Here is a 22484-nt window from a genome sequence, read left to right on the forward strand (position 1 = left end):
TCTGCCTCTCAGAGGTAGGTAACCGACGTGCACCACTGTGCCTGCATTTATGTGGATTTTGAAGACCCCCAGGGTTCCACAGCAAGCCCTGTACCCCCTGAGCCACCTCCCCAACTTCTCCTGATAGCCCCTATGGCTCCCTAAGACAAGCCTGGCCCCCAACAGAGTGATTCTAGGCCAAGGGTAGCTGGGTACCCAAGCTCCAGGCATCTGGGGCTAGAGGTGGGCGCAGAGACATGATCGTGGTCTTAATCTGGAAGCTTTAGTGCTCTGGCTGAAAAGACGCCTGCCCGTGGAGCCTGAAGATTGTGTCTGGAGATACTTGCCCTGTGGAGATGTGAACACACGTCTAGTCACCCTAGATGGGGCCCAGCCAGCAAACTAAAGCACACTTGCACCAAAATCTGATTTGGCCAACCGATGAGATAACTGGGGTTACTCACCGAAGGGTGAGGGTTGTTTAGGGGAGCGTGCACTGATGAGATGATTGGGGTTACTCACAGAAGGGTGGGGGTTGCTTTGGGGAGTGTGCATGGCCTAGTGCCGGTGAGGAGGTCACATCTCCTTGGCTCAGCGCAAGACCTCAGGCAGCTTGACTGGGGCTGTCCCCAGGGTGGGGGAGAGTCTTCCCCCAGGCAATTGTTTAACTCTTACAGATCTCCAGGGAGGGGACTTGCAATCTTCTCCCCAGACTTGCTGACCTGAGCCTCTCTCCTCCCCTCAGAGGGAAATGTTTCAATTCGGAGGGACTTGCTGTGTGACAGTCGGTGTCTACCTTGTTTGTCTCTTTTGTTTTTCTTTTTTAACTTTTTATTTATTATTTGAGAGAGATAGAGGCAGACACACAGAGAAAGAATGGGTGTGCCAGGGCCTCCAGCCATTATAAACGAACTCCACATGCATGTGCCACCTTGTGCATCTGGCTAACGTGGGTCCTGGGGAATCAAACCTGGGTCCTTTGACTTTGCAGGCAAGTGCCATAACCACTAAGCAATCTCTCCAGGTCAGCTTCTACCTTTTGTAAGAACTTGGCACTCTACCTTGCAGCTCTTCCAGTCTGGGACCCACTTTGCTGTGTGTAGAGACCTCTCAAAAAGCTATCCTGCCTGTGACGAACACCCTGGGGTGCTGGTCATGCAAAAACCATTGTTATTGTTGCTTCTATTGGCAAACAAGTTGCCATGCCCACTGTTTTTCAAGCAGGACTTCCCATTTATTTATTTATTTGGTTTTTCCAGGTGGGTCTCACTGTAGCCCAGGCTGACCTGGAATTCACTATGTAGTCTCAGAGTGGCCTCGAACTCACGGTGATCCTCCTATCTCTGCCTCCCGAGTGCTGGGGTGAAAGGCGTGCACCACCACGCCCGGCTCCATTTACTTTTTACTTTGTGTGTGTGTGTTACATGCATGCGTATGTGTCCTGTCCTCGAGGCTTGCCTGTGCGGGCTCGTGGCCATGGAGTGGCACGTCGGGTGTCCTGCTCCGTAGCTCTTCCGTCGGGTCTTGTTTGGAGCAGAAGTCTTTTTTGCTCCTTCTGGAACTTGCGGGGCTCGGTTAACTCTCAGGCCTCAGCTTCCCTGAAGGCCTGGACTTACAAGCGCACGTGGGCATGCACAGCTGTTAGACATGGGGTGGCAGTCTGATTCAGGTGTCCCCCATCAACCCAGGTGTTCTGAATGCCAGTTGCCCAGCTGATGGTGATTTGGGAATTAACACCTCCTGGAGGCGGTGTCTTGTTGGGGGCGGGCTTATGGGTGTTATAGCCAGTTTCCTCATGCCAGTGTTTGGCACACTCTCCTGTTGCTATTGTCCACCTTATGTTGGCCAGGGGGTGATGTCCACCCTCTGCTCATGCTGTTGTTTCTCCTGCCATCGCGGAGCTTCCTCTTGAGTCTGTAAGCCAAAATAAACCCTTTTTACCCAGAGCTGCTCTTGGTCGAGTGATTTCTGCCAGCAACGCGATCCTGACTGCAACACACGGGATCTGGACATTTGAACTTGGGACATCTCAGCCCCCCCCCCCCCCCCCCCCCCGCCCACTGGTGCTGGGCTTGCTCAGGTGTGTATCTAACCATTGAACTGTTTCTCCTGCCCCTTTCATGTTTAATCACCTCATCTGGAAAATGGCCCCAGGCCTGCACCCTTGCCCCACCTGGGCTCCGGCGGTTCTTCCTACTGGACTCTTGCAGCCTCTAGGCTCCATGGGGACCAGGCCTGGGTTAAATAAAGGGCGGTTTCTGGAAAACGCTGTCTGAATCAGCGGATGTGGTTGCAAAGGTGGTCCTGGCCACGGGAGGAGCCAAACTGAGGGGCCTGCACTCTTCTCGAGCAGAGAACCTGGGCGCGTGGGCTGGGCCCAGGTGCTTTTCATGCGAGTGGCCTCCTTGGGCTGGGTTCGGTGGGGCGGTCGGACGTCACAGGTGAGACAAGCACCTGACACGTTCGGGCCGGGCCTGGGGTGGCGGCACCTTCGCTACCCCCCCCCCCCACGTCTTTCCTGGCACTCGCGAGCGCGGGGAGGCAGCTGCCGCACGTGCCGCTAGTGGGTGTGGGCTAGTGTGCACATGGCCGTGGCTTTCTGCCTCAGCCCGCGTGTCTGGGCTTGTGTCAGGCACAGTGTTCAGCGCACGGGGAGCTGCTGGGTCCCCCCTGAATGTTAACAAGGCAGAGAAAGAAGGTGTGAGACCTTTGAGGAAGCGAGGTCAGGGCAGCTGAGGCTACAGGGAGCAGCATCCGGGTTCAGGGAAAGGTGCGGTGACCACATGGCTGGGATTGAAGTGTTGTTTCCGCTTCTGTGATGCTGGAGACTCCAGTGACATTTACCTGTGGCGCTAGTGTCAGATTTGAAATGGATGCTTAAGTACCCATCAGGGGTCATGACACCTTGGGGGGCTCCAGGAGAGAGAGAGAGAGAGAGAGACACTGTGGTGTTTATGTCACTTGGGTTTATTTTGTGTGTCAGCTTGGCTGGGCCACTGCTATAAAATGAGTGTGTGCTCTCCCTGTCTGCCCACATTCATGGTGTACCATGTCCTCAATAGCATGGCCTCGGCAAGTGGCACCTTTGGAGAAGTAATAAGGTCACCGACACCTTTGATTACGATGGACAAAGGCTTGGAATGGGACCCAAGTTTTGCCTACGTTAATTCTCACTCTCTCAACTACTGACAGACTGGCACAAGAGAAAGGTGATTTTTTTTTTTTTGTTCAAGTTTTATTGTAAAATCCTCAGAAAAAGAGCATTTACAATGACAACTTTATGGTAGTCTGTGAGTCATCTTTTTTTTTTTTGTCAAGTGGTACTGCAAATACATTGTGTGTTCAATACTGTGTCATACACCAAAATAAACACAAACTTATTTCAAATGCCACATACTGTTACTGTGTTGGTACAAATTTCTACTAAAGTTGATGTATTAAAAATAATTTATATATATTTTATAAATAAGGAAAAAATTCACATGTATAATAATTACAGGAGGCCTTTTGAGAAATCCTGGTGATTACAGAAAATATATTTTGGGGTCTACACAACTGCTCAAAACAACGTAACCTGCTTCAATGTCAGAGATCTGAAGGTTTTCAGAGGCGGGAAAGATGAGACTCTTCATGGGACAAACGGTATATGTGTGGCTTTACATTTTGAGGGTCGTTTGGCAACACGATAGCATGAAACGGTGTGTTACTGTTCAGCAAAACTCCATGCCTAGTTTCGCTTTGGATCATTTCCCACGGCCTTCAGAAAGCAGAGGGGCAGTGGGAAGGAGGGGTGCCAGGGCAGGGAGGGGGGGGACCAGGGAGCCCGCAATGAGGGGGTGGGTGTGGGACACCACCTGGGGGCGCTGTGGGTCTGGGGCAGGTGGCTGTTTCTCTCACCTCTTTGGAGATACCATGCTAGGCAGTGGGTGAGGGTTTAGAGTTAGGGAAATTACTTATTTTGGAGTTAATATTTGTTGCCCTTCCTCAGCAGCAAAGCTGTGATCTTGAGGGCACCTCCAAAGGGCAGCCGTCTTTGCTCTTGCATCAGTGATCTGTCACCAGGCGTGGTGTGAGGGCCAGGCCACAGGCACTGCTTTGTGGAGTACAGATGGAGTTCTCTGGGCCCCATGGGAAGTGGGCGGTCCCATGTTCCTCAAGCTGAGCTTAGAAAGGCATGGGAACTGTGACTGTGTGAAAAATAGGAGCATCCCAGACTCTGACGCTGGCCTTGCTATAAGTGCTGGAGGTTCGTCTGCACTCTCCCTACAGTGTCCATTACTTCACATTAGGCGTGGTCAAACTACATTCCCAGCTGGTCGCCCATGGCGCCAGAAAATGTGGAGGCCGGAATCGCTGAGTGCTCATCTCCAGGTGTCCGCTGGGGAGCTGGTGCCCAGCCTCGTACTCCCAGGTGGCATGCTCCAATTCCCCAGCGGCTGGGCAGGCAGGTGGGAATGGACAAAAGCAAGGAGTTCCATCAGCTACTTGGGGTCTGTGGTGGCGCCCCGAGGATAGGCACTGTGGGGTTTGCGCCCACCGAATACGAGTCTTTGCTTTCTGCCCTCCTCGGTAGCGAAGAGAAGCCAAGGCAGGCGGTAATGTTCTTCACAAGGTTGCTTCGCCTCCATGCCAGGCTGGGAGCAGACTGTGACACCCAGCCTCTGAGTGTCGCCTCATTTGAGTCCCACAGGAAGCTGGTACGCAGGAAGCTCAGTAGCTCCTTGAGTGATGGGAGCCATCATGGGGTGACTCACCAGCCGGGTGCTTGGGACGCAGGCAGGGAGAGGAAAGGAAGAGAATGAAATGGGTGCGGAGGGAGGTTGGGGAGCATGGGCCCCTTAGCATGAGGCTCAGCGGAAGGCCATGGGCGTTCTTCCCACTGGACAGCATTCTACTTGCATAATACTTCTGACTGGTCTCTTCTAGTCTTCATTTCGGAACTCCAGAGATCTGACGGTTAGGGTTTGGGGCATGCTTCTGGGCAGCTCGGAGCCGTGTCCCAAAGGGTTCTGATTGCATGTGGAGTGGGACTGGGGGTCCTGGGTCGGAGAGGCTGACGGGGAGCTTCCATGTCAGCACTGCAGACCCATCACCTGTCTGGCCTCCTGGACTGGGGGTGGCATTAGGAGGGTGCTGGGGTCCTGGGAGGAGGATGTGAGGTAGATTGGTGGGTGCATGGTGGGGGGGGGCTCTCCTGGAGGCTTGCTTCCGTGGGGAGGGTTGGAGAGTGGGGTTTGCTAGTGAAGGTGGTTCAGTGTGCATGGAATTTGAATGAAACGTGTGCAAAAGGAATCGACTACACTCTAGCCCCTTGTAAAAAAATATATCCAGAATGAATGTGTTTCACATCTCAGTTCTGAAGCCCCCCCCCTTAGTTCACAGGTTATTGGTCAACAGGAAAACAAGAAAAGATGTGGCCCATGACAAAGGCACCTCCTGGCTGCTTGGCTGAGAGCTGGCCTAGCAGTGCCCAGGCGCCAGGGCGGCAGGCCGTTCTGGGCTTTATTTGGGGTCACAAGCTGTCTTCCAGGCATTTCTCTGCTGCTGGGAGCCCCTTCCTACCCACAGAAGCAGAGGGAGGGGAGATGGCTGGGTGGGGGGCTGAGGGAATGCGCTTCTGTGTCTGGTGACGCCCTCTCTAAGACAAGGGACTTGCGGTTTGGTGTTATGGTATTAGTAGCTGACCCCAGCCGAGACTGCAGATCTTTTCTGGCTTCCTCCTGGGGTTCAGGGAAGGTGGCCGGAAGCTTGTATGGTTTAGAAACCGAGTCAACCTGAGCCAACCCCAGGCAGAGCTGGTTGGGTCAGTACTGGTTATGCTGGGACGATGGCCTTGGCCACATTGAGGGTGGCCCACTCCGTGGCTGGCTTGACGGGAGGGGTCACATGCTTGCGAGGGAAGGAGCTGGAAATCTCTCTTCCTACCATCCATTCCGGGGTGGCTGGGTAGGTTGCGGTACCCAGGACATTTATGCAGCTTCGCTCAGGTGGGCAGAGGGAGAGCAGGGGACCTCCTCTTCAAAGACTTAGTGTCGCCAGATAGAGTTTGCATTTGTTTCCTGGGCAGAAAAGAACTGTTGATTTTTTTTTTTTTTTTTGTAATCAGTTGTATGACATAATTACTGGAGGACTTTATGCAAGTAGCTTCGTGGGTGATTTTCTTGGTCAGTCAACCCTTCTTCAGTAATGCGCACTGGTGGTCGCTAATCTGCCCTTCGTGACAACCCCCTGCCAGGCTTCCTGCAAGAGGCCCACCTGTTTTGATGCCATCTTCCACTGGTGGGTTTCAAACTCAGTTTGTGAGCCTGTTTTGGCACTGCTGTGGGCAGTGGAGAGTCAGGCAGGGTCTCCCTGTCCCCCCCCACCCCCAGACTTCTTCCTGAGCTGTCTACTACTTTCACTGTCACAAAGCCACTCATTCTCCCACCTTGGCGACTTTGCCCCCTAAGCTGGGGTCTCCACACTCTGGGCCAAGCTCCAGGCCTGTGTTCTCCTGTTCCCTGTGCTGCATGCTGGCCATTAGCCTGACGCTGGCCGTCTCCAGTCTTTCCACCATGAGGTCAGTGAAAGGAAGGTGAGACTTCCAGGTATATGCAGAGACAGAGGGAACAGTGGAAAGGGGAGGGTGGTGCAAAAATCAAGCCCAGCACTCTCATTTTAATTCAGCTTTTTCCTGAATTTTCCTTTGACTTAAGGATCCTGTGTCCAGAGGGGTGCATGTCTTGGCCTGGTAGTGGGTGGAGGGAAGCCACACTTCCTCTTTGAGGCTCAGACACTCTCTTTCTGCTCGGGATGACACTATTTTTGCCAAAAGAAGTTCATAAACATTGGAGAACTTTTGTGAAAACATGGGACTTTGGGAGTAAACGTAATCACGATATAGAGGCAGAAAAAACGAGGGGTGATGTGTGGCCACCTGTCCAGCTATTTGAAACTGAACATTAGGCCCCTGGGGCCTGTGTCCTCAATCTTCAGGTACATGCCACCTTTATGCAAGTCTGAGACATGAGAGTGAGCATGCAGTGCCCCCCCCCGGGACTGCGGGGGACAGCGGTCAGAGGGGAGGGCAGTGGCTGGGCTCAGGAAATGGGAGGGAAGCCGCGGGTCAGGCAGTCACAAGGGGACAGCAGGCATAGAGTCCCCTTGTGCTGTCAAAGCCACCGCCATGCTGGCCGGTGAAATGGCAAAATTAGCAGAGGCGTCTAGGGCACACCCCCTCTCTGAACCCCATGGAGCTTACAGAACGACCATTCAAGCCAGAAAGCATCTAAATTTTGACCGCGGACATGGCGGAGAGGGACAAGGGTGTTTTGAGAAGCAGGGGACTCTCTGGTTGGGAGTCTCTAACGTGCGAGGTCCTCACGGGGCTGGCCGGGCTCTCCCATGCTGGCCTGAGAGCCCACTGCCGGTGGAGACAGGAGGGACTCACGTGGACCCTTTGGAGTGTGTGTAGATGACCGCAACACAGGCGTGACGGCTTCTTGGCGCATGCTGTCTGTGCAGCGCTGGCGTAGGGGCCGAGCTCCAGCGCTGGTGCCCGCGCAGAAACACAGCCTCAGGAACCCCGATGGGCCGTACTCACGTCCTTCGGAGCTTTCCGCATGGAGCCTGGAGGATGCCTGCATTTTGCAAGGTGAGCCTGTTCTGTCTTGGATCTGACCCTGGCTAATAGAGTGTCTCCCTCTATGGTAAAAAGCAGGCACACAGGGCTTTTTCTGGTTTCTTGGAGTCCCAGCGTGGGATTGTAACAAGGTGGCTTGGTCTGTACTTGTGGCGACAGGGGAGACAGGAATGTGTAGACCTACTGTTTCTTGGATGACCCCTATTGTTAACATTATTTTTTTGCATGTGGGATATTTTGTAACCTCTCCACCCCAGAGACTTGGCCTAAGGCAGGGAAGAACACAACTGCATCTCTCTGCTTCCTAGCTTCTGAGATTACAAAAAAAAAAAAAAAAAAAAGCTTTAATCCCAAATTTCCAAAATAAAGTGAGTGATTTCCCCATCCCCCAAGGTGCCTGAAGTCCGAGGCGTACACCGGTCAGATGGGCAGGAAAAGCAAGCAGCTATTTCGGAGGAGCAAGTGAGGTCGCCAGCGAGGGGACGAAGCCAGCCTAGGGGAGGCCCCGCTGGCTGCCGCCAGGGCCGCTGCCCTCCTCCGGGGCACAGACTGGCTCGGGGCTGGCGGGACAGGGCGATGATCACGTGAAGGCAACTGACAGGAGTGCCAGCCTGGGCGGCGGGGGGGGGCGGGGGGGGTCCCTCGGTTCTGCGGTGTCCCCTGGCGTTCCCCAGGCGACTGGCGTGCAGCCGGGCACAGAAATGATTCCTTCACACAGCAGCATGTGTTCTCGTCGTAGCTCGAGGCATAAATCATACTTCCGAATGAACGCCCCCCTCCCCCAGTCTCGGTTAGCAGCGCGCGCCTTACACCGGGAGACTTGCGGGGGGGACCAGTGTTGAACCACAAAGCGAATACAGGGTTTGCGTCTTGTCCGCGGGCATGCGCTGGGCTGCGGGGTCAGGACGGGCGGTGCCCCGTGCCCGCCTTCATACCTCGCCCACCCACACGGCCGCGGCGGCGCCCTTCACGCCGGGCACCTCGCAGCGCAGCGCGTTCCGTCTCCCGTTGATCAGCAGCAGCGACTCCCGGGCCGGCGCGAGCAGGTACTGTCCGAAGAGCCCGCTGTCCCGCAGGAGGCCGCGCGGCCGCGCCCAGGCCCGGGCGGGCCCCGCGGGCGGCTTGCCGACGTCGGCCTTCACCGCGCCCACCCTGCCCGAGGACAGCTGCAGGAAGAGCAGCGCGGGCCCGGGCTCCAGCGTGGCGTAGACGTCGTACTGACCGCCCTCGGTGGAGGAGCGCTGGAAGGCCAGCTCGGCGACGCCCCGGTCGGCCCGCACCTCGTACAGGCTCCGGATCTCGCCCCGCGCCGAGACCTCCTGCACGTGCAGCCGGGCGCCGCCGGGCGAGGCGCTGACGATGAACCGCCCGTCGGGGGACACGTGCGGGGCGCCCGAGACGTTGCCGTTGGGGCCCAGCACGGAGTCCGTGACGCCGTCGATGAGCAGCTGCGGCGCGGTGGAGCGGCGCGCGTCCCGCCGGCACTGCACGAAGAAGTAGCCGCCCAGGTGGGTGTGCGCCATGGCCTGGGGCACGCAGCCGAAGCGCTGCAGGCCGATGGTCTTCAGGGGCAGCAGGGTCTCCAGGTCCACCTTGTGGACCGCAGGGGCAGACTTGTTGAAGATGAAGCCGAACCTGGGGTGGGGTGGGGGGTGGGGGTTCTGAGGTCAGAAGGCGGCAGGTCTCCGGTCTGCCGTCTAAAGCGACAGCATCCTTACCTTCTCCCCTTGCCGAAACTCCCCAGTGATCAACTATGTACGCCTGACACCTGCCACTTTGTGGGGGACGTTACCAATCGTCTCCCCAAATATGGGTCAGGGTAGATGTGCTTGGACTTGGGCTCTCTCTCTCTCTCTCTGTGTGTGTTGGACATGCGTGTGGTATGTGTGGAGGTCACAGGACAACTTTGAGTCCCCTGGCCAGCAGTGCTGTCCACCTTTTCTGTCACTGTCCTGGAGCTCCCCAGTTAGGCTTCTAGCCGCTGGCCAGCGAGCCCCAGGGGACCATCTTTGCTCTCCCTGCCCAGCACTGGGATTGCAAACGCACTACTGTGTTCAGGGCAAGCACTTGCCAAGTGAGAGACCTCCCTGGCTCCTGGACACTTGCTCATCTTCAGGAATGTTTTTTATTTATTTATGTATTTGACAGAGAAAGAGGGAGGGAGGGAGGGAGGGAGGGAGGGAGGGAGGGAGAGAGAGAGAATGGGCACGCCAGAGCCTCCACCCATTGCAAACAAACTCCAGATGCGTGCGCCCCTTGTGCATCTGGCTAATGTGGGTCCTGGGGAATGGAACCTGGGTCCTTTGCTTTGTAGGCAAATGCCTTAACCACTAAGCCATCCCTCCAGTCCCCAGAGATGGTTTTGAAAGGAGGGTGAAGGGCCTTACAGTGCTTCTCCCTCATGGATGCGCGATCATCACTTCCCTGGCTTGTGTCAATGTGGGGGTGTGTGAACCTGGGCATATAGGGTGGGCACGGAGGGAAAGGCTGAGAGATGGGCATCCTGCTTGCCTGCCACAAAGACAGGACAGGGGTCCGTGGGCTGTCTGGTGAGTCAGAATGTGATGTGTAGCTGAACAAGGGAAGGTGTGGGCAGCCTCTTCTCTGGCGTCCACGATGTGGGCAAGATGGCCGGCCAGCGATGGCTTCTGCTCGGGAGTCATGTGGCCTGGCATTGCTCTGAAGCTCTGCTGGCTGCAAAGCCTGGGGCCAGCTCTTGCCTCTGTGAGCCTCAGGGGTTCTAAGGATCCACTCAGAGAGGGAGTACCTTAGATGGAAACTCCTCACACATGGCCTTCCTGAAATTTCCATTGGGTTTGGAAGAGGAAAGCTCTCTTCTATAACTTCTCATGAGAAACTGGACCTCGGAGTGGATAAAATGCTCCAGGCACATTTTTAAGGTATCCCCAAAGAACCCGAGGGAAGAAAACACTGTGTGCCCATGAAGGCTTTAGCAGCTGGGCACTTTCTTTAACCATTAGGAGGTACTGAGCGTGAGGACTGGGCTGTGGGTCAGCTGTACAGGACAGGAACGCATTTCTCTGTCAGAGGCAGCTGGAGGGCCGGGGAGATGGCTCAGTGGTTACAGGCGCTTGCTTGCAAAGCCTGAAGGCCTGGCGCCAATTCCCTAGTGCCCACCCCAGTGCCCACGTAAAGCCAGATGCACAAAGCAGCGAGTGTGTCGGAAGCTCATTTGCAGCAGCACCAGGCTCTGGTGTGCCCACTCTCATTTTCTATCTTGCTCCTTTCAAATAAATAAACAAATAAATAAATAAGTAAATAAGAAATGGCAGCTGGAGAGTGGGAGGAAGAGAGGAGCAGGCCCTACCTTGGGCATGGCTGCCCAGGCAGGGTCCCTGCCGACCACAGTCCCTGATGTCACAGCAGCCAGCCTCACCTGATGTGGTTGACAACGAGGTTTGTTGGGGGGATGAAGAAATCTCCCACTCCCGCAAAGGGTGTTCGGATGAGGTGCTCGCCCCGGCCGGCGCTGGCCTCTGTGATTACCTGCAACACAGAGTGGGGTTCTTGCAAGGGGGGGCTATAAGCCTGGGGTACCTGTATGCTCAGAAGGGCTGCTTCGCAAAGAGATGGTCTCAAGGAACAGTTGGGAGCCCAGTGGGAGCCGCTTAGGAACTTGGGGGGCCAACACCCATCCCTCCTGAGGGAGGAGGAGGTGCAGAGTCAACCTAGGGGATGGTGTGAGGTTCAGAGACGAGCTCCTTCCTGGGCAGGGAATCCCAGCTTCTCCTCCTTTCAGCAACCGCAGGGAAAGAGGGAGAGAGCTTTGAAGAATGAGAATGGTCAGCAGTGCAGTCAATGTGCCAGCTCATCGTCCTCAGATGCCAGGTGCAGGTGGTTGGCTGGGTGTTTCTGTCGTACGTGGCTCACCAGATGTGGAGAAGCCTGCAGGGCTTCCACCAGCCTTGTTGGTCTTGCTATGTAGGCCTCTTGCCCTTAAGCACGTTGGGGAGAGCTGCTTCTCCCACCTTTACCTGCTGCCTAGAGCAAAGCTATAGGTTCTTGGGCTTTGAACAAGCATGCCTGCCTCTGCTTCCCAGAGGGCCAAGCTTTCTGTCCTGCAGACTTGGCTGTGTGGGGCAGCTTAGTTAGGCTAGAGCGAAGCGGCGTCCCAGCAGACGTGAATCGTCCTGCAGCCCAGGAAGGGCTTGGCCAGCTCATGGGCTATTCTGGAGCAGGTGCACTAAATGGTAAACCAGACCTGCTGGACAAGACAGGAGGCAGACCCTCGACCTCCGTGCAACACGGGCAGATGTTTTTGTGATCACCGCGTTGTGTCTGGGAGCAAGCAGGAAGGGTCCAGGTTTCTGCGGCCCGAGGGGGGCCCGCAGGGTGAGGGGAGTCTGCAGAGGGGCTGCCGGCCCACATAGCTTGGCGCGCTGGGCGCACTTGGAGCAGTGAGGCTGCCTTCTGGCTCTCACTTTCCTGACAAAACCAACAGCAGCTGGCCTGCCTCCACAGGCGGGCGGAGGTTGGAGTCTCTTTTCAACTGCGCCGGCACCGGCGGTGTGCCTGGGTGGAAGGATGCGTGCTGGGAGTGCCCGTCTCAAAGCAGCTTCTGAAGTTGCGTTGAGTGATTTTTCCTGTGATTTTTCTATTTAAAAAAATGGCCAATGATATGTCGATGGTGAGTCCATGGGAGGAAAAAAAAAAAAAACACCTCCTAGAACTAGGCATTAAGAAAATACCAGCAGCAGGAAATAGGATCTTTGAGAGTCTAGGGGGAAAGTGGCAGAGAGCCCCAAGGCGGCTTGCACTCACAGCTTGATACGAGACCTGTCATTTTAGCTTCTGATAGAGATGGCAAATTACAGGCTGCCCTGGTCACTGTTTGTGCTTCACCACTCTGATGCCTGTATTCAGAGTTTACTTCATCAAAGCATAGCACCACGGCCGCTGAACTGATGTGGCATGCCACCCTTGCTTCTCTGAGTCCTGAATTCCTTCTTGGCCTGGTCCCAGAACATGACTGGTTCACAAACACCCCAAACATAACTGTTACGCCCCTCAATTTGCTGTCTCTGTGGGTTTATCTCAGGAGCTCTACATCAGTGGCTGAGTATGAATATTGTCACTTGTTTTTAACGGTGGGGACAAGGAGGCTGAGCATCTGTCTCAGGCCAGTAGACAGAACCAGTTGAAAAGTTGAAGGGATCCAGTGAGCCAGGTGGAGAGGAAGCCAAATGCTGCGCCTGGGCAAGAAGATGTTAGACAGAATTCACACCAAGATGAGGTGCAGCGACCTGGCCAGTGACCCCTCAGCCAGAAGCTGGCCAGATGTAGCTGTCTGCTCTTGGATAGAACCAGAAGCCAAAGTCAAGTTGTTTCCTTTATACACTTTATACGCTTCCTCAGCTTCAGGTGTCTTGTTCTTGTGACGGGAAGTGGATTGAGGTAGCCAGCATCTGTAACCTGCTTTCGTGACACCCTTCAGGGAGGAAGTCCGGTCTTACTCTCTGCTAGATTCCAGGGCTTTGCCTTATTTTCTAGGAGTTATTGGCTCAGGAAAGGCGGGGGTTGTTGGTCTTGATGGGGACTAATTGTCTTGATATTAGAATTCTATCATTTTATATTGCCGTCAGCAGCAGGGCTGGCTGCGGAGACTCCGTGAATTGCCTGATTGGGGCGTTGCTCTGAGGCTGTTTCCCGTTTTCCCTATGAGGGCTTATAGGCATATATATATGATATTTATTTACAAGGAAAGGGAGAGAGAAATAGAATGAATGGGTTCTCCCGGGCCTCCAGCTTCTGCAAATGAACTCCAGATGCATGCACTACTTTGTGCATCTGGCTTTACGTGGGTCCTGGGGAATAGAACGCTGGTCGTTAGCCCTTAAAGGCAAGTACCTTAATCACTAAGCCACCTCTCCATCCCTGAAGATTTTTTTTTGTAATTTTTTATGGGGGAGGAGGGGAGAATTGGCACGCCAGGGCCTCCGGCCACCGCAATCAAACTCCAGACACACACGCCACCTTGTGCACGGGTGACCTTGAGTGCTTACGTCACCTTTTGCGTCTGGCTGTCACGGGGCCTGGAGAGTCAAACATGGGTTTAGGCTTCGCAGGCAAGTGCCTTAAGCTCTAAGCCACCTCTCCAGCGCTGAAGATATCTTAAGTAAGTGGACTGTCACCTAGGGAGATAAGGAGGCGCTTATCTTACAGTGAAAGGGTCTCTCTGTAGGGCCAGTCAGCTTCCGTGTGGTCACCTACCTGGAGGCTTGGCTGGGACTGTTGCTTGTCCCCCCAGCTCAGGACCCACACTTGGTCATGCGACTTGTCATAGGACAGCTTAGCCGGCAGAGGGTCCACACCTATGGACTTGAAAAGAAATAACGACAAGTTAGTCATCGCTGAGGTTGAAGTTGACACGGTGGTCATTTCTGGGGCTTTGTGTACAAAAGTGTCACTTGCTGGCGACTGGAAAGCTGGCGATGAACCTTACCGATAATCCTGTTTTGGAACCCTGGGTAGAAAGCTTCCCTTGGGCTTTGTGCTCAGAGGCATAAAATAAGTTGACAGTAGTGTTCTCTTTTAAAAAAAATATTTTATTTTTGTTTATTTATTTGGGGGGGGGAGGGAGAGGGGAGACATGCCAGGACCCCCAGCCACTGCAAATGAACTCCAGACACATGTGCCACCTTGTGCATCTGGCTTATGTGGGTCCTGGGGAATCAAACCTGGGTCCTTAGGTTTGTAGGCAAGTGCCTTAACCATGAAGCCATCTCTCCAGCCTGACTATCATGTTCTCTTAAGCACTTATTTTCTTGCATGCTTTACTTAAATAAAAGGATCTTAGGTTAGCTGGCACAAAGCCTGAATGTAGAAGCTTCTGCTCGGGCAGCAGTTCAAGGACCCGCCCTCTGCCCCTTTATTCTGGGTGCTCTGACGTGGGGGGCGGGGGGCTCAGCTCCTCAGGACCCGCCTGGCTTCTGTTAAGCTGGTTCTCTCTTTGAGGCCATCCACATGTGGTCACCCGCTCTTGCCTTCGCTCTTGTCTGAGCACCGCTTTTTCTTATATGTTTGTCAGTGGAAGCCTCTGGCACTCGGATTCCATCATAGGCAGGTGCACACTCCCTTTTTCTTTTCTGTGTATGATGTGTGTGCACATGTTTGTATGCACGTGGGCACGTGTGTGTGGGTGCACATGTTGGTGTCTTCTTCAGCTGTTTTCCACTCTACAAAAAAAGATCTTTTGAGACATATCTCTCACTGAGTCTGGAGCTCACCAACTGGGCAAGATCAGCTAGCTTGCCCACGCCAGGGACCCTCTGTCTCTGCTTCACCATCTCTGGGATTGTAGGCATGTGCCACTGTGCCCAGTTATTTTTTAACATGAGTATTGGGGATCCAAACTCTGTTCCTCATGCTTGTGAGGCAAATACTTTACTGACTGAGCCATCTCCCCAACCCCACTGTCTTTTTGAAAAAAAAATATGCCCCATCTGGAACTCTTGTATCTGCCGAGGACAGAGCTTCTCCCAGGACCCTGTCACATGAAGGCTGTTTTCTGCTTCCGGCAGCGTGGTTTGACAAGGCCAGAAACTCTCTTCCTCGGCGCTCATGTACGCAACTGGGATGCCCCGCCTTTCTTGTCAGTGGCCAGTGTCCTGGTTGGCCCCGCCGACATCTGGTTTATGGACCACTTTTCTGTTGTTCATCTGGCCTCCAAATTTGGTGTCTTCACATCCATGTGATGGTTCACTCCAAGCCCCACGTCCTTGGTTTCTTCTTGGTTTCAGTAGTGTTTTTCTCTACCCCACCCCCACCCCAAGGGCACCCGAACTTATACCTTACCAATAGAATTTCTGGAATTTCAACTTCAATCATCTTCTACTCTTTTCAGTCAGGTGAAAAAAAATGTGCCCACATCGGTCCACAATTCCCACAAAAACGGGCCAGTGAGTCCCTCTATCCATCTCTCACTTCTGCCAGGTTTCCATCTGCTCACTCTGTGGAACTTGGACCTCCACACAAGCTCAGTGGTCACTTGTGACCCTCTGCTGGACACATCAGGCAGACTTCACCGGGTGAACCAGTCCCCTGCGGAAGGCTTTCTGCCTTTTACCTCCCGCCTCCCGGGCTTCTCCGTGTCTCAGCGCTGACTCGGCACTGGCAGAGCTTGACCTCCTTCCTGCCACGTCCTTTCACCACGGTGGGCTTCTCGCCACCCACCCTGGCCTGCTGGTGACTTCACCCTAGTATCCAGAAATGACGGCTGATTTTGCCCACTCCTCTCCCTTACCCGCATGTGTCTCCTCCTTTCATTCTCTTCGAAGTCTCTCTTTATTTCTTGTTCGAATTAGTAATAGGTCCTACCCCCAAAGTCTCAAGGAGAAGCTGTCTTTATTTTCCTAGATCTTGCATGTGCCGGGTCTTCATTGTCAACTTGATGGGCTTTCAACTCCCCAGAAGATACCTCTTTGGGTGTCCCTGTGGGGGTGTTTCCACAGAGATTTGACTGAGGGCAGAAGGCCCACCCTGAATGGGGGTGGGACTGTCCCACGTGCTGGGGTCTAAGACAGAAGAAAAAGGAAAGAATTGGGGGCCTGGGGAGATGGTTCAGCAGGTTAAGGCGCTTGCATGCAAAGCCTGCCAGCCTGTGTGTGATTCCCCAGTCCCCATGTAGAGCCAGAAGCACAAAGTGACACACGAGACTGGAGTTTGTTTGCTGTGGCAAGAGGCCCTGGTGTTCCCAGACTCTTTCTCTCACTCACTCATGCCCTCCCCATCTCACAAATAAATAATAGATTTTAAAGAAGGAGAAAGTAAGCTGAGAACCACAGTCTTCTCTCTGCTTTCTGACTATAGATGCCACGTGACCAACTGCCTCATGCTCCTGCTATAGCTGAAAGCCACTGTGGCCACCAGTATGCTCCTCCCTATGACTGACTACCCCAGTCTGTGACCCCAAATCAACCCTCCCTCCCTCAGGTTGTTCCTATGACTGACTGCTTTCAATCTGTGACCCCAAATCAACCCTCCCTCCCTCAGGTTGTTTCTATGACTGACTGCTCTCAATCTATGAGCCCAAATCAACCTTCCCTCCCTCAGGTTGTTTCTATGACTGACTGCTCTCAATCTGTGACCCCAAATCAACCCTCCCTCCCTCAGGTTGTTTCTATGACTGACTGCTCTCAATCTATGAGCCCAAATCAACCTTCCCTCCCTCAGGTTGTTTCTATGACTGACTGCTCTCAATCTGTGACCCCAAATCAACCCTCCCTCCCTCAGGTTGTTTCTATGACTGACTGCTCTCAATCTGTGAGCCCAAATCAACCCTCCCTCCCTCAGGTTGTCTCTATGACTGACTGCTCTCAATCTGTGACCCCAAATCAACCTTCCCTCCCTCAGGTTGTCTCTAGGACTGACTATGCCCAATCTGTGAGCCCAAATCAACCCTCCCTCCCTCAGGTTGTTTCTTGGCAGGTATTTGGTTACAGCAACATGAGCTGTAATTCAGGGTTTTTGACACTTGGCACTGCCTTGCTCTACCTGGAGCTATGGAACCCCTGGCAACTATGCCACCTCAATGCCAATTTTTTGTTCTTCAAACCCCCCTGCCTTATTTTTCTTTTTTGGTTTTCAAAGTAAGGTGTCACTCTTGCCCAGGCTGACCTGGAACTCACTATGTAGTCTCAGGGTGGCCTTGGACCCTTGGCAATCCGCCTACCTCTGCCTCATGAGTGCTGGGATTAAAGGCACCACCATGTCCGGTCCTCAAAAGCCCTTCCTGATTATACCTTCTATTCCATCTACTTCACTTGATTGCCCTTTGCACAGCAGAAATTTTCCAGAGTTTAGACAGCAGACATTGTCTTTCTTTCCTCTTTATAACCCATCAAATTTCATTCTGAGGTAGTGCAGAATATTCAGAGACACGTTGTTGAGATTTTTCCCATCTGATGATTATTAGTCTACAAACTCAGGACCCACTAGAAAATCCAAATAAGAATACATATAAACAACACATGTCCAGATACATTATGGCTAAACTGTTAAACATCAAAAAGAAAATTGGAAAAGTAGATATATTACTTTCAAAATAGCATAAATAAGACTGACAGTTAACATATGAACAGAAACAATAGAAGATGTGGGATGGCATCTTAAAATGCTGAAAGAAAATAATTGTCAATATAGATTGTATACCCACTGAAAATATGCTTTGAAAATAAAGAGAAAATAGACATTTTCAAATGAAAGCTTTTGAGAATCCATTGCTAACAGAATGACACTAAAACACTTAAAAATAATCCCATCCCAGCATTTAGGAGGCTGAGGCAGGATTGTGAGTTCAAGGTCAGCCTGGGATATGTAGTGAGACCCTGTCTCAACAAAACCACTTACTTCAGGAATATAGAACAATGAAAAGATAAGCATGTGAGTAAATAGAAATGATTACTATTATATATTTTAATATTTTGTTTATTTGACAGAGAAAGAAGCAGATGGATTATATATAGATAAATAGATGATAGATAGATATATAGATAGATAGATAATATATAGATAGATGTTACACCAGGGCCTCCAGCCACTGCAAACAAACTCCAGACACATGTGCCACCTTGTATGGCTTATATGGCTTATATGGGTCCTGGAGAATTGAACCTGGATCCTTTGGCTTCACAGGCAAGCACCTTAACTGCTAAGTCATAGCTTCAACCTAGAAATTATTACTATTTTTTTAGAGAGAGAGAGAGAGAGAGAGAGAGAGAGAGAAGGAGGAAGGAGACAGACAAAGAATTAATGGGTGTGTCAGAACCTCTTGCCACTGCTAACTAACAAATTCCACTTTGTGTGTCTGGCTTTACATGGGTATTAGGAGAGTGAAACCCCAGGCTGACAGAATTTGCAAGCAAGTGCCTTTAACTACTGAGCCATCTCCCCAGCCCAGTGAGTATAAATTATTAGATGGTCAAAATTATAATAATCATTTCTTATGGGGTTAATGTAGTTAAAATTAATAATCATAATAACTTAAAAGGCTAGAGAAAGTTTAAAGGAGTTAGTGCTTGACATTACTGAGGAAGACTGAGGAAGTGAATGCCAGGACACATATTGTAAACTCTATGATGTTAGTTACAAGTATATCTTCAATAAGCTAATAGAGTGAAAAATAGAATAACCAGGTTTGACAAAGCCAAAAGTAAGCAAAAATCAGGAAAAAGCAACACAAATAGATGAAATAAAAGATGATAGATAAAACTTATTATGTAAATTATACTAAATATAAATGGATTAAATTTTCAAATTAATATATTTTCAAATTAATATGAAATATAAATGGATTAATATTTCAAATAAAAGACCAAGATTGTTAAACTAGATAGATTGTCAAATTTAACCACATATTTTATGAAAGAACACCTTAAATATAAGGACATAGACAGACTGAAAATAAAAGGATGGCACAGTTACAACATGAGGACACTAATCAAAAGTTTATTTTTGATTTGCCTTTTTGCTGGGTGTGGTGGTGCACAACTTTAATCCCAGCACTTGGTGGGGGGAGGCTGAGGTAATATGATTGCCATGAGTTTGAGTCCAACCTGGAGCTAAAGTGAGTTTCAAGCCAGTCTAGGGGTACAGTGAGACCCTACCTGTAAAAACAACAACAAAAAATATGCTTTACTAACTAGTATTAGGCAAAAATAGACTTTCAAGCAAGCAGAATTACCAAAGATGAAGGGTATTTTCTAAGCAAAAGATGTATATCCCTCAGAGAGATAGTATAATTTTAAAGCAAAAATGGATAGAACTTTGAGAAAACATAAGTTTATAGCCATGGTAGAAGATTTTTACTGCACTTCTCAATAGCTAATAGACTAAGAAGATATAAATATCCCTGAGCATAGATCTGACCAATGCAATGAATCAACTTGACATAAAATGCCGTTCCTAACAATATCAGAGTACATATTCTCCTAAAGTACACATGAAACACCAAAATTGTTAATTAGCTCAGTTGTGAAATAAGATTTAATAAACTTCAAAGTATTAAAATTATTCAATGTGTTGAGGGGAATTAATTACAACTTCCTGTGGTATGTGCTAGAAAAACTCACAACCTAGGCCATATGTAGCTGTGTTCATACCAACGAACTTGCATAGGGGCAGCCGAGTATTGCTGAAATGAAATACTGCCAAATGGTCTCGCTTCAAAGTTACATCCACAGTCCTTTACTGGATGCTCACATTTATTCACTCATTTATTCTTAAAAGGTTATATTCTGTTTTTTTTTTTTTTTTTTTTTTTTGAGGTAGGGTCTTTCTCTAGCTGAGGCTGTCCTGGAATTCATTATGTAGTCTCAGGCTGGTCTTGAACTCACAATGATCCTTCTATGTCTGTCTCCTGAGTGCTGGGATTAAAGGAGCAGACCTCCTCACCCAGCCTTAAAGGGTTATACTCTTATACCCCCTTTTCCTCCTCCATTTCACTGGGATCCTCCTCAGTGGGTTATTAGTATTCACTGTGGGGTCATGAAGGCTCCAGTCAGTCTCTAAGGGAAGGTGGCCATGCCTCAGGACACTCCTTCCCAGTCTGTGGCTCACAATCTTCTTATGTCCTCTTCCAAGATATTTACTGAGCCTTGCTGGGTGTGTTAGAAGTCTGATTTAGTGTTGAGTTCTTTGTAGCCTCTGGATTTCTGCTTTGATGAGGTTTGATTGACCACAGTGTCTGTTGCCATCTCTCTGGAGCTAGTTGTCAGGCTAGCAGTGAGAGCAGCACTCATGTTAAAATTGGTGCTTCTTCTGCAATGTCTCCAGCATTTCTAACTCATGTCTTCTCAAACCTCCGGCCTCAGAGATAACCTTTCTTTCTGTTTCACTAGAAGATAAAAGTACCCAGAAGAAAATTCATCTAACTATCATCTACTGAATCACCTTTTTACACCTGGGGAAGGAACATTCTCTGAGCTAAGGCTGGTGTCACTATCTGTATGCATTGGATTCAGTGGACTCTTGCCTACTCTGATGACCCAGGGTAAAGGAGCTATCCCTGCAAGCATGTAGATACCAGGATGTCACTTACTTTGAAAATGTTCCTTTGGCATACCTTTCTAGTTACAACCTCATTCATCTACTTTTGCAGGAGACCTTTCCACCCAGTTGCCTGTATTCCCCCAGCTGCACATCCTCCCTCACCACCCTAACTCGAACCCACTTCTGCAGGCTTGCCTTTATTGTCCCATCTGTTTTGGGCAAAGTACTCCATGCTGTGGTAACACAAAACCCAGAGGCCAATTCTCAGACGTCATGACGTGCAAACATGCTTGACGCTCTGGGCGTGGAGAGCATTCCCTTGAGAGACTCTGCCCTGGAGTACTGCTCTCCTCTTTGCTTCCAGTCTTTTAGGAAACTCTTTCTTAGACTCATCGTCTGCTTACTTCCCTGCTTTCTGGTGTGAAAGCGTGGGAACCACCCTCTTCTCTGCCTGTATGCTCCAGGCGATTGCACTCCTTTCTCTAAGTTTAATCAGGTGAGAGGGCGATGATACCCAAAATGCTATCTTCAATCCCAGACATGTTTATCTACCTGCTTGCCTAACACCTCTCCTTAAATATCTGAGACCATCTCAACTTGAATTCCGTTCCCCCTCAATTTAGTCCATGCTTTGTCCCTAGTCTCATTCAAAGAATCAGTTTCATAATGCCACAGCAACACATTGCCACAAATTTGGTGGATTAAAAGAATTCACAGTTATTTTCTTGTAGTTCTGGAGACCAGAGGGCCAAAATAAATTCCACTGGAATAAAACCAATCCATTGGCAGGGTTGGGCTCTGTCCAGAGGTTCCAGGAGACTGTGTTTTTCTCTAGCCTCCCCTGTGGACTTCAAAGCCCAAAGCCAGCAAGGCAGTATCTTGTTTCAGTTGGCACCCCGACTTCTTCATCCACAGTCAGATTTTTCTTCCTCTTCTTATAAGGATACTTGGTATCGCATTTGGAGCTCAGATAACCCAGGATCATTTCCTCAGTTACATCTAGAGTCCCTCTTGCTATATGAAGTGACATTCATACATTTCTGGGATGGGGGTATCTGGTCCATTGTTTTATTCAGCTTGTCACACATTGTAAATGGCATCATCATTCTATGCTCAAGTTAAAGAAATGGACACCCTGATTCCCCTTTCTCTTAAACTTAACATCAGACCCATCAGCAAGTCTTTCAGGCGCCATGTTGAAATGCATCAAGAATCTGACAGGTCAAGCCGGGCGTGGTGGCGCACGCCTTTAATCCCAGCACTCGGGAGGCAGAGGTAGGAGGATTGCCATGAGTTCAAGGCCACCCTGAGATGACAGAGTTAATTCCAGGTCAGCCTGGACCAGAGTGAGACCCTACCTTGAAAATCCAAAAAAAAAAAAAAGACTCTGACAGGTCCTCGCTGCCCCCCACCCCCATGCGATTGCCAGCTTCTCTCACCCGGATCAGGTCCCGCCACATCCCTGCTGTGTCTGACTCTCTGAAGTATAAGTTGGATTATGTCACTCCTCTGATCAAAACCCTTCAATGACTTCCCATCTCACCCTGGATTTTCTCCTAAGGTCTAATTGGCCTCCAAAGCCCTCCACAAGCTGGCTTTTGTTTGCCCTAAACCTCGCTGCATCCCACTGTTTCCCGTCACTAGAAACTGCTCCTGCAGTCTCCGTTCCCCTGCATTCCGATCTCAGCTTCTCTTCAGCCCCAGAGTGAGAGCCAATTTAGAAGTCTTGCAGTTCCCTTGTCATATTAAACCTGTTTTCTTCCCCATAGCCTTTAGGCCTTAGCTCCCTGAAATTCTGATTTATGGTCTGTCTCTGCAAGTGGAATCTAAATTCTGGGGACTTCAGTGCTCATTCATGACCTACTGTCTCTTCCTT

General features: G+C 50.9%; 1 protein-coding gene across 2 annotated transcripts in view; it reads right to left on the reverse strand.

The window, feature by feature from the left end:
* Positions 1–8529: 8529 nt before the first annotated feature.
* Positions 8530–22484, reverse strand: part of Fstl4 (follistatin like 4) — a 448062-nt gene continuing 434107 nt past the window's right edge. For both annotated transcript variants that reach the window (XM_004666513.2, XM_045153541.1), the window contains 3 exons: positions 13832–13939; positions 10998–11107; positions 8530–9235 (listed from right to left, as the gene is read on the reverse strand). In XM_004666513.2, the coding sequence (XP_004666570.2) occupies positions 8530–9235; positions 10998–11107; positions 13832–13939 (924 nt within the window). The remainder of the gene's footprint in view (positions 9236–10997; positions 11108–13831; positions 13940–22484) is intronic.

This window comes from Jaculus jaculus, chromosome 6, assembly GCF_020740685.1.
Source record: "Jaculus jaculus isolate mJacJac1 chromosome 6, mJacJac1.mat.Y.cur, whole genome shotgun sequence".
Lineage (NCBI taxonomy): Eukaryota > Metazoa > Chordata > Mammalia > Rodentia > Dipodidae > Jaculus > Jaculus jaculus.